The following is a 12,415-nucleotide window of genomic DNA, read 5'->3' as shown; positions in this document are numbered from 1 at the left end:
AGTAGAACATATACGTGTGACCGCGTAACCCCAGCCAGAGGATCTGGAAGTTCAGGTGTCAGCCTCAGCTATTTAGGGAGCTCAGACTAGGTTGGGTTGCATGAAACTCTGCCTCAAAATTCAACTCTCTCTCTCCCTCTCCCTCTTCCTCTCTCTCCCTCCTTCTCTCCCTCCTCCCCCCCCCTTCCTGGACTAAAGTGGAGGAAACCTATGTTTTCATTAAAATATTTAAGTTTTTTTTTTAAGATTTATTTTTATGTATATAAGAACATTGTCGCTGTCTTCAGACACACCAGAAGAAGGCATCAAATCCAATTACAGACGGTTGTGAGCCACCATTTGGTTGCTGGGATTTGAACTCAGGACCTCTGGAAGAGCACTCAGTGCTCTTAACCACTGAGCCATCTCTCCAGCCCTCACGTTCAGTTTTATGCCTTGCATTACAACAAAAAGTAATTCCTTTTAAATTTTTATTTAGGGGCTGGATAGATGGCTCAGAGGTTAGGAGCACTCACTGCTCCTGCAGAAGACCTGAGTTTGGCTCCCAATACCCACAGAGGCTCACAACCATCCCTAACTCCAGCTCCAGGGAGAACCCAACCTCTGTGGGCACCAGACACATACGTGGTGCTCATACATACACGTAGGCAAAACATTCTATGCATAGTATACTTTTTGTTTGTCTGTTTGTTTGTTTCTTGAGACAGGGTCTCTCTGTATAGCATTAGCTGTTCTAGAACTCGTTCTGTAGACTAGGGTGGCCTCGAACAGGATCTGTCTGCCTCTGCCTCCCTGTGCTGGGATTAAAGGCGGGTAAAGTAAAGATAAACATTTTGTGTGAAGGGTTAGTGGACATCAAATGACAATCCCAGAACTTGGTTTTCTCCTTTCACTATGAGGGTCCCATGAATCGAACTCTGTCACCCGGCCTGGCCAGGGCCTTCAACCACTGAGTCACCTCTGGAACCCAGAAACTAAGTCCTTAAAGCGAGTTCAGAAAGTTTGCAAAGCCCTGCACCGCACAGACCCGCCTCTCCCAAAACCGGAGGTGTGTGATATTCACTGCAGCTCAAATTGTTTTGCTGGCTTGTGCTGGTGAAGTCCTCACCACACCCTCAGCACTGTTTTGATTCCCATTTGACAGATGGTGACAGACTAGGAAAGAGCCCAAGCTGGGGAGAGGTCACCCAGCTGGGAGGGAGAGGAAGGGGGCGGGGCCAGTCTCTGCCCTGAGTCTGCGCACTTGATACCTGCCCACTTGTCCACTAGTCCCGCCTCTCCCGATCTGCTCCCACCTACACCAAGCACCAGGAGCCAGCCAGTCCTCAGAGGCCCGTTAGAAGCGCTTAGCGCGCATCCTCCCGATGTCCCAGCCAACGGTATCATATCATCCCCCCGTTTTGCAGGCTAGAAAGCTGAAGCCTCTCGTCCCAAAACACAAACCTGCAAAGTCTCTCCAAGAATCCACCAATCTGCCCGCTCCTCCAAACTCCCTCATTGAGAAGCAGAGGAGAAGGAATACGTCCTTGGCTTCCTGGCTTCAAATGCTATTCTTTAAAAACAACGGTGCTAGGCGGGGGACTAGTGGTGCAGGCCCGTAATTCCAACCAGGTACTTAGGAAGTGGAAGCAGGAGGGTGGTTGTTAGTTGAAGGCCAGCCTGGGTAACTTACTGAGATCTGGGTCAAAAAATGAAAAGTAAGCCTGGTATAGTGGCTCCTGCTGGTAGCCTCCCCACAAGAGAAGCAGAAGCAGGAGGGTCTCTGTGAGTTACAGGTCAGCCAGAAATACATAAAAAGAATAGAGAGACATTGTCTCTTGAAGGAAGGAAGGAAGAATGGGAAGAAAAATGACTAGAAGTGTTATTGAAGCGCAAGGCCCTGGGTTCGGTCCCCAGCTCCGAAAAAAAAGAACAACAAAAAAAAGTGTTAGTGAGACATAGAGTCTAGAATCCCCCAATGAGGGGCTAGGGGTGTGCCTCTGTGGTGGAGCCCCTGCCTGGAATCCCCCAGTGAGGGGCTGGGGGCGTGGCTCAGTGGTGGAGCCCCTGCCTAGAATCCCCCAGTGAGGGGCTGGGGGCGTGGCTCAGTGGTGGAGCCCCTGCCTAGGATCCCCCAGTGAGGGGCTGGGGGTGTGGCTCAGTGGTGGAGCTCCTGCCTAGAATCCCCCAGTGAGGGGCTGGGGGCGTGGCTCAGTGGTGGAGCCCCTGCCTAGGATCCCCCAGTGAGGGGCTGGGGGTGTGGATCAGTGGTGGAGCTCCTGCCTAGAATCCCCCAGTGAGGGGCTGGGGGCGTGGCTCAGTGGTGGAGCCCCTGCCTAGGATCCCCCAGTGAGGGGCTGGGGGTGTGGCTCAGTGGTGGAGTCCCTGCCTAGAATCCCCCAGTGAGGGATTTGGGTGTGGATTGGCACTAGCTCTCTTGGCTACCACGTACAAGGTCATAGATTCACTCCCTTAAAAAGGCTTAGTACCTAGGTGGCAGCACACCCTCCAGGCCTGTTTCCTTCTCTGCAAAAGGAAAATCATCATAATAACCTAACTATATAGCCATGGTTAAGTCTTAAATTAGTTAGTACCTGCAAAATTCTTAAAACAGCAGTCCATCCCCCCCAGTGTTAGGACATGTTCCCAGAAGCCCTGTGTGGTTAGATTATTTACCCCCAAGTTTGTTTCAGGGAAAGAAAATTCATTGAATTCTTTCACATTATGGCAGAAACTGGGAAGGTTAGACTATATCTGCCTCAGTTTTTTTAAAGTTATGTTTTATTTGCATGTACATGGATGGGGGGGTGGGGACTAGGAGATCAAAGGACACCTTGCAGGAGCTATTTCTATAATGTGGGTCCCAGGAATCAAATCCAAGTCCTTAAGCAGGTTGGCAAGTGCTGAGCCCTCTCACCAGTCCCAGCATGGACTTCTTGCCACTGAATTGCAGTTTGATCCTTTACAAGGGTTAAACATGAATGGAACATTTTCTGAATTAATAAGACACAGAAAGGGTAAGATACAGCCAAGTCACCCAGCATGTAAATGACAGGCTCAGGCTCCTGTGTGTCTAATTTAAAGCCCACCTGTGTACCAATGAACCCCTTCCTGCATACAGCATTGCAGAGACAGGAGAGGATTGAAGCTTTCCTTCTCCAGCATGGTGTGGGTCTCTGGTGGCCCCGGTCCTGGACCCTGTCCAGATTGGGTAACCATCCCCCTGAAAGCACTGGGATGGCACAGATGAAGGGAGAGGGTGCAGCCCCCTCCACCTACCTCTGATTGGGGCCTTGCAATCCCCCAGGATTTGGTGCTTGGAAAGCTGACGTTGGGTTGCTATGGTGATGGGTTTGGGGCGGTTGCCATGACAGCAGAACTAGCCTTGGTTTAAAAATATCTAGGAGGAGGTTTGTGTTTGTGTGAGTGTGAGTGCCCGACCAACCATGCTGTTTTGTGTGGGTTCAAACGGGAGTGTTTGGGAGGACTGGATGGGACTGGGACTGCAGGCATGACTTGGGGAAAGGGGTGGGGGCATCTCAACACACAGCAGCCCAAGTGTGCTATGTGCACTTGTCGGTGAGTGGTCCTTGAGGTCCAGTCATTGTGTGTGCCAGACTTTGCTGGTCCTGTATTTAGATGTGCACAGCATCCAGGTTATGTTAAGTTATAATGAAGGCCACTCAGTTTAGACTCCCCATGGCACTGACACGTATGTCTTATGTAAGTGAGGTTGTATGTTTCTTGTGTTTTTGATCATGTATGTGTAACTTCTGGGGTGGGGGTGTGGGGGAACAAATTTGGAACGGTGAGTCTGAATACGCCTACATGGGACATATTTGGATATTAGATGTCCCTGCTTTGATATTAAATACACATCTATCTATTTGTGCGTGGGAGTCTTGCTGCGGTTTTGGTCTGAATGACTGAATGTGCATTATAGGGGAGTGTGTGTGTGTGTGTGTGTGTGTGTGTGTGTGGTTTCAGTGGTCCTTTCTGAGTCGGTGTGAAGCATGTGCCCTGTGTGACTGACTGTGTATTTTAGTGGAGAACTTCACATTCAGTATTGCAGATGTTTGGAGACGGCCCCTGTGTAGTGTGGGTCTGTGAGATGCTAAGGTCCTAAGGTGTGGATCTCAGCCCAACCTCAGTATTTCCCTGCATCCCCTCTTGCCTCTTCTCTGTCGCCATGGTAACCAGCTCCTCAGCTCCCTCCAGGAAGATAGAAGGGGAGGATCCAGATTGCAGTGGACCACAACCCCCTCCCATCCCCCTTGGCTGAAGGGACAATGGGGGGAGGGGACAGATGGGCGTCCACCTCATCCACCCCAGGCCATCTGCTGCCTCTACTGTCCTGGAGACCTGAGAGCATAGCATGGGAGGGGCAGGTGGGGTGGAGGAGATCCCAGTGCCACAGACTCCCCCCCACCCCCAGCTGCCACAGCTACCCCTTCCTGGACCCCTCTGGGGCTAAACTTGCCTCTGACCAAGCTAGAAAGGAAGGAAGCCTTGGTGACCAGAGATCCAGAGAGCAGAAAAAGATATATCTGAGAACACAGAATATTGGCAGCGTCCTACTCCAAGAAGAACCTCCTATGGCTTCAGGCTCTGGAATTAGACTTGTCCTCTGTCCAAATCCCAGTTTTCTCTCTGTCTAGCCATGTGCCCTTGAAAAAGCCTCTCTGTAGTCTCCATTCTGTCATCTGAAAAATCAAAATCTTCTACCGAGTGACCAGAATGATAATACTTACTCTACAAAGCACTAAGGCTGTTTTGTTCCTCGCTGTGTCCCAGGGTCTAGGGCAGTATCTATCACTCAGTGGGTGGGCCAGTCAGTACCGCGATAGGACCTAGTGCCGGTCAGGCGTCTGTGACAGTTACTTGCTTTAACTTGAGTTCAGTCCCGGGAGCCCGACAGCAGCCTTAGTTCCACTCTCATGGAGAGATGGACCATCCAAAAGGGGAATTTCCTTCCGGACTATCAGACGACATGACCCCTAGCCATTGTTTCCTTTTCTCTTTTGTTTTTTGTTTGTTTTGTTTCTTGTTGCTTTGGTTTTTTTTTTTTTTTTTTTAACAAAGGGTTTTACATTGTAGCCCAGCTTGTCCTCAAATTCAAGGCAATTCTCCTGCCTCATCCCAGTGAAGCGCTGGGATAGATGAGTGAGCGCCCACGCTTGGCTGTTTCGGGTCCCTAAGGCTCAGTGTCCTCATCTGTAAGACAGAATACTAAAAGTATATCCCATCGTTTTCTCCCTGCGGGATTCAAGTAAGAATCTCTTAGAACCATTCCTAGTACATGGCAAGTGCACAAGTAATGCTCATTAGAAGTAAAAGGCAGCTGGGGTGCCGCGCACATCTCTCTAATCCCAGCGCTTGGGGGAACGGAGGCAGGAGAATCAGGAGGTCAAAGCTAGCCTGAGCTACATAGTGAGTTCAAAGCCAGCTTGGGCTACATTACACTCTGTCCAGCCCCGCCCCTCCGCAAATAAAAGGGTGAAGGGTAAGGAAGGAAGGCGTGGAGGAGCCTCGCGGTCCTTATTATACCCTGCAGGGGCGGGGGAGTCAGGTCTCTAGCTTCCAAGCGTGATGGGCGTGGCCAACCTAGAGACCGTGGCCCAGGCTTCAAGGGTGGACCAATGGGGGCGCCGAAGGGCGTGGCCTTGCCTGCCATGGGCGTGACCTTGCGCGGATGGGAGGGGCCAGGACGCTGTAGGAGCCTAGCTGAGAAGATGCTCGGGCCAGCAACCACCACCACCAGCCCGGTCTCCGCTGCTGCCCTCGCCCGCCGCCCCCGGGGCCCCCACTAGCGGTCGCCTCCGCTTCTTATCTCCGGCCCCCCGCCCTGAGCAGGGCCTTGGGAGGGGGGCTCGGCCCCTCGCATCTGTGGGGAGCTCCCAAGAAAGGGTACAGAGAGGGTGTCCTGTCTACACCTCTGCACCCCACTGGCTCAGCCAAGTGCCCGGCTTCGGTGATCTTTGAGAGACCAGGACCCCACCCCTCAGTTCTCCATCCCAGACCACCCCCATACCCTCTCCACCCTGCTTTCCTCCGTCCTCCAGCTCTGTCAGCGCTTTCCCCCAGCCCCCTCCTGCCCCCCCCCCATTGCTCCCTCCCCCCTCCTCGCCCCCCCCCCTCCCCTCCTTCCCCCCCTCCTCCCCCCCCCACCATGAGGATGATGGCCGCCGCGCGGTGCACGGCCTCTTCACGGCCTCCGCGGCCCCGCAGCCGCCGCCGCCCCCCGCCGCCGCCGCCGCCGCCGCAGCCCCAGCCTCCCCAGCAGCCGTCGCCGCCGCCACAGCAGCCGCCGCCGCCGCCGCAGCCGCCGCAGCAGCAGCAGCCGCCGCCCCAGGCCCCCCCATGGAGCCTGAGGCCCCGGATTCCTGCAAGAGACCCCTCGAGACACCCCCCGAGGTGGTCTGCACCAAGCGCAGCAACACGGGAGGTGAGGCAAAGCTGAGGGACCGCGGCGTGGGGCGTGGGGGGGGATCGCGCGCCGAAGGGGGCATCGCCGTCCTCCATCATCCCCCCCCCATCCCTGGCTGGCAGGTGCAAGTGCTCTGGGGAGGGGAGGGGCACCCCTCCGCGAGGAGATGGGGACCCGGACGGACCCCTTTCTCTTGTCGCCGAGGCCCCGGGGGCTGAAAGCTTTGTCTGCGACGAGAGGGGCTGGGGGGGAGGGGGTGGTAAGTGTCCTTGTGGTATATGAGGGAGCCAAGGATAAGGGGCGTGGGTCTCTTCTGGGCCAGTGTGTCCTTGAGGGGTGTGTGATGTGACCCTTTCGGGGCAGGGGTGTTTCCTCGGGCTTGCGTGTCCCGGTTGGGGGAGGGGAAGGAGTAGAGTCAGGCCTGTGGACCTAGAGCTTCTGAGCTTCACTCCCTGGGGATGTCCTGAACAAGGGTTGTCCGGGAAAGGGGCGGGTGTGGACAGTATGCAGGACTGTGCATGGGGACAGGCTAGGTGGGTGTGTTGGGTGACATGGAAGAAAGGGTGGGTGTGTAAAACTGGAGGGGAAAGAGATGGAAGGCTAAGACAGGTGTATATCCTGCTGGATCCTGTAGGGCCTGGATATGTGACATTAAGGGACCATGAATGTGACAGGGTAGGGGGTGTGAATATGTGTGTAAAAGGGAGCTGAATGTGAGACCCTTCAAGGGAGGGTATGGTGCTTGTCACTCCGGAGGGGGCTCTTGTCCTGTGACACATGTGTGAGAGGGGTGTGTGACATGCATGGGGGTGTGTAGGGAGGCAGAGAGGATGGACCCTGGGTGTGAACCCTGAGAATGTGTGGATCATCGGGGAAAGGGGTTCCGTGTGGGAGATACCGCTCTGCTCTGTATAGGGTGGAGTGGGACCAGGAGAAGCTGGCGCTAGGATGTGACATGGAAAAGGGTGTAGGTGTGACTCCAGAGAAGCTGGGTGTGACACATGGAGGTGTGCAACAGTGACATCAGAGGGGGTGTAACTGGGGGATGGGGTTATGGAAAGGGAGAGCTGGAGCTTGTGGTTCAGTGAAACCCATTGAGGGTGTGTTCACAAGGAAATCGAAAAAAAAAAATGCAGTTCCAAGTGACTGGAGACCGTATGCTTAAAACACCCTGGGGCATGGAGATGGGTGACACCCGAAATGTGTGTAGATGTGTATAACACAGGAAGCTATGTGTGAAACAGCTGGGTGTGTCACACCAGAGATGTGGGGGAGATACAGGGTGTGCAGAGCGGAGGACATGTGTGTGTGCGCACACGTGTGTGAGGCTGCTCAGTGTTAGGTACCTCAGAGATATGTAGGCAGCGTAAAACAGACGCTCTGCGTGTGTCTCCGTAAGAGGTGTGCATGGCAGAAAGAGCCAAGCTAAGCACGGGACTCAACTTACTACCCTCGATGGTAGGGGTTGCAGGAAACCAGTAGGGCGTGGGAGGAGGAATATCCTCAGAGCGCTCACGCTCTCTGATAAGAAGGAGACCCCAAAATACACATTTTCTCCTTCATGATCGCCCTGTTCAAAATCCTCTCCTCATCTTGTCTTGAACAAACTATACATATATCCTCCTACTAGCCTGGCGCAGTGGCAGTAAGATGCCCACTTCCCACCCTGGCATATAACAAGCTCTCCCTTCTTTCTCTCACCCCCTCACCTCAGGCCAGGTGGGACAGGATCCTAAGTTCCCCTGGTGCATGGGAGGGTGCTCAGCAGAAATTGAAGGAAAGGGAAGTTGGGGGAGGGGTGGGAGAGAATTTCCTGTCTGTCTTCCTGCGTCCACCCCCAGCACACACATGAAAATGTCCAAAGCCGACTTCCTTTCCTCCTTCCTGCCCTGCTGCTGTTGCCAGTCCCAGTAAGGATCAGGGACCCGGATTTGGCAGCACATTACAGCAAGTGGCTGCTAAGGAAGGTCCCTTCCAGTGCTGCCCTGTGACACTTACTGCCACCAGGCAGGTTCTGAGAGCTGGGCAAATTTCTCAGTACAATCCTCCGAAGAAATTATTTGACGTGAGTTTCTACCAGGGAGAGAAACTGAGGCTCTGTGAAATGAAGCAGCTCGTGGAAGGTCAAAGGCTCCTAAGTGGCAGGTCCAGAATTTATTGAACCCTGGACTGATTGGTCCACTGGGATTTCAATGTTTCCTTCTACATTGCCAAGACTAAGTGGAGTCTTTCGGGACCAAAACTGTAGATCCTTCCCCACCTCCAACCCATGTATGGGGAAACAGGCCAGAGATACAAAAGGGCAGTCCTCTATTGAGAGGGATGGTCTGGGGCAAGTGTTAATGGCTTTGATCTCAGGTGTTCTGGGTCCTTTCAGTTGGGGGTAACAGTGGTGGCTGTGGAATACTTGATCAACCCCTGCCCCTTTCCAAGCTTCTGTGTCCCTAGCTTCCCAATACAGACATAACAGCAACTGCGTTGATAATGTCACAATGGCTGGCAATACCAATGCCTGACATGCACCAGCATCTCCTCCCAACATGCTATGATGTGAAAACACAAATGAATAGATTATAATAATGGCTAACATTTATGGTGCCAGGAAGTAGTATGAAAGGTGCTGAAACATGGGTCATTGAGTACTTCCAGTTCTGTTAACCATCTTTCAAATGAACGGCTGAAGCACGGAGAGAATTGGAAACTTGGGCACGATTTGAACTTGGAGGCCAGCTCCACTGTGTGGACAGACTCCATGGCGAATGCCCTGTTGAGAGGAGAAGTCTGAGGTTCAGAGTTGGTGAGGACGTCACAAGTGAGAGCAATGCATATAGACCCAACTCTTGCCCTCCTTGTTCCTAGGGACAGTGGAAGAACAGGAGATAATGATTCCTCTGGCTGGTGTCTGGACACTTGGCTGACAGGTGCCATTGGGAGGTAAAAGAAATACTCAGGGCAAGAGGATTCCAGTGAAGAGACTGGGAGAAAATCCAACTCGGAGAGTTAGTTGAAGAAATGAAAGAAACCACATGTAATCCCAGCTATAGAGAGACTAAGGCAGGATGATTGGAAGTTCAAGGCTATTCTGGGTCACATAGCCAGACCCTGTCTCAAAAAATAATGATAAATAAATTAAGTGAATGAACAAATAAAAAACGAGTGCGGGGATGTAGTTCAGCTGGGGAGCCTTTGCCTAGAATCCCCTAGTGGGAACCTGGCCTAGATGGAACAGTGAGGGAGAGGTTGGGGGCGTGGCTCAGTGGTAGAGTCCCTGCCTAGAATCCCCCAGTGAGGGCTGGGGGCGTGGCTCAGTGGTAGAGCCCCTGCCTAGAATCCCCCAGTGAGGGGCTGGGGGCGTGGCTCAGTGGTAGAGCCCCTGCCTAGAATCCCCCAGTGAGGGGCTGGGGCGTGGCTCAGTGGTAGAGCCCCTGCCTAGAATTCCCCAGTGAGGGGCTGGGGGCGTGGCTCAGTGGTAGAACCCCTGTCTAGAATCCCCCAGTGAGGGCTGGGGGCGTGGCCCAGTGGTAGAACTCCTGCCTAGAATCCTCCCACACCCTGTGAAGGGCTGAGGTACAGCTCAACAATCAAACACTTGCCCAGTGTTTGCAAGACACTGAGTTCCATACCAAGTACCAAGATCTGGGGGAGAAAACCTGTCTGATAAACTTAGGAATGTGCCCAGGAGAGCCTCAAGGTGGCTCCGCTAGAACAGGTGCTTGCTGCATAAGCCTAGTCATGTGGCTGGATCCCATGTCAAGGTGAACGGAGAGAGCCACCTACTCAAAGCTGTCCTTGTGGCACATGAGCCCACACATGTATCATACACACACACACACACACACACACACACACACACACACTAATAAAAAATAAATTGAAAGGAGTGGTAGGTATAGTGCAGACCATAATATTACCCGTATTCCCAACTGTACTGCCTCACCACCTACAGGCAAAGGCGTGCCTCCCACCCAGGAGCTCCCCACCCAGATCTCAACCTGGTAGCCCTTACCCACAGCAAAGAGAAAAGGTCCCAAGGCGAGCCCTGGAGCAGTGAGGCCGGGGAGCTGGCTCAGGAGTGAGGAGCACATGCTCCTGCAGAGGACCCTGGCATCTACCTAGTGGCTAACGACCGATTGCAACTACAGTTCCAGGGACCCGATGCCTTCTTCTACCTCCCGAGGGCACTAGGCACATTTATAGCGCTCACGCCATGTTGGCAAACATCGCTTAAAGATTTATTTCATGTCTCTTGAGTGTTTTGCTCATATGTCTGTCTGTACACACCGTGCTTGAGCAAAGCCCTTATATGCGTTTTTAAAGAGTCGTGCTTTGAGCCTTGCACAAACCACATCGCTGCCGCGTGTTTGGCATGGGACTCAGCCAGTGATGCCAATGGTCTGAGCCTGGGTCTTCCCTCTGAAAAATGGGGACAGTAAATGGTCTGAGCCTCAGTCTTCCCTCTGGAAAATGGGTCTGCTCTGGATAAATGGACCGGTCTGGGTGGTTCTGTCAAGTTACTGAAATTCCCTGTGAGAACTAGACATGGTGACCCATGTTGGAAATCCCTTCCAGCATCCATGTGGGTTCTGGAGATCCAAACTCCAGCTCCTTGCTGGCACACATCACCACTGAGGAGCCGTCTCTGCTCCCCATCATAACTCCCAACTCAGCCACCAAGAATCTGGAAAATCGATCCTTCCTCATTCATTCATTCATTCATTCATTCATTGACACAGGGTCTCTCTATGTAGCCCTGGCTGTCCTGGAACTCACTCTGTAGACTAGGCTAGCCTTGAACTCAGAGATTCACCTGCCTCTGCCTCCCATGTGCTGAACCACCATGGCCTAGTTGACTAGTTCTTTTTTAAAAATTATTTTTATTATTTTAAATTGTGTATGCGTGTGTGTGCATGTGCTCATATGTGTGGATACCCTTAGAGGGGAGAGATGTGGGACTCCCCTGGACCTGGAGTTACTTTGTAGGCCCTCCTAACTGGCTTGCCATCTCTTCACATCTCTTCAGTCCCAGTTGTTTGGTTTTTGGTTTTTTTGGGTTTTTTGGTTTTTGTTTTTGTTTTTGTTTTTGGACATTTTAAGAGAAAGTTGCCCTGAGGGGGCTTTACCCTGGATTTTGGTTGGTTTGGTTTCTTTACAGTAATATTACATTTATTCATTCAAGCGGAGGTATGTCAGGTCAGCTTGTAGAAACTGGTTCCCTCTTTCCACATCGTGGGTCCTAGGCATCAACGCAGGTCATCGGAATGGGTGACAAGCACCTTCATGGATAGTCATCCTGCCAGCCCCACCTCTCCCCTTCCTGTCTTCTTCTATTTTGGAATGCTAGGGAATTGAACCCAGCACCTCAGATATGCTAGGCAAGTGCTCTACCCCTGTGCTACATCTCCAGGCCCACTGTGGCCCAGTCTCTCAGTCTAACAGGATCAGACCTCCAGAATGTTACCCTGAACAAGAACAATCCAGATAGGCTGCTTTTCTGCTCAGACTGACACATGATCACTCATGGAGGGACCCTAAATATTTGACATCCTACCCCTCCCTAGCACATGCTACCACACCATATCCTCAATGTCTCTTGGCTTTCCCCAGTAACACTCCCCACATGCTTCCAATGACATTCTCAATCCCATACCTTGCTTACTCTCATATAACATGTCGACTCTCCCATTCCAACTCCCATAAGAACAGGTACTATAAGGACGACACCCCAACTTTGGCTCTCTCTAGACATGGTAGAGGGAAAAAGCTACCTCTCTAAGATGTGTGCCTCTTTGACCCCGTGTGCATGAGAGTATGTGCGTGTGCATGTGCATGTGCATGTGTGTGTGCATGTGTGTATATGGTTTTTCCATGTATTTGTATATGTGCATGTGTGTGTGCATGTACATGTTTGTGTATGTGCATCTGTGTGTGTATGTGTGTACACGTGCATGTGTGTGCATTCATGGTGTGTCTGTGCATACATGTGTTACATATGTGTGTGTGTCTGTGTGT

The 12,415-nt window shown here is 52.4% G+C and overlaps 1 protein-coding gene across 1 annotated transcript in view; it reads left to right on the top strand.

The window, feature by feature from the left end:
• The first annotated feature begins 6,297 nt into the window (after positions 1–6,297).
• The window catches only part of Nova2 (NOVA alternative splicing regulator 2), a 33,323-nt gene continuing 27,205 nt past the window's right edge, over positions 6,298–12,415 (top strand). Inside the window, exon 1 of the mRNA XM_032894338.1 lies at positions 6,298–6,424. Coding sequence (XP_032750229.1) covers positions 6,340–6,424 — 85 coding nt within the window. The 5' untranslated portion in view covers positions 6,298–6,339. The remainder of the gene's footprint in view (positions 6,425–12,415) is intronic.

The sequence above is a fragment of the Rattus rattus genome, chromosome 2 (genome assembly GCF_011064425.1).
Source record: "Rattus rattus isolate New Zealand chromosome 2, Rrattus_CSIRO_v1, whole genome shotgun sequence".
NCBI lineage: Eukaryota > Metazoa > Chordata > Mammalia > Rodentia > Muridae > Rattus > Rattus rattus.
The sequence above is the reverse complement of the archived record's forward strand: the minus strand, read 5'-3'. Positions and strand labels throughout refer to the sequence as shown.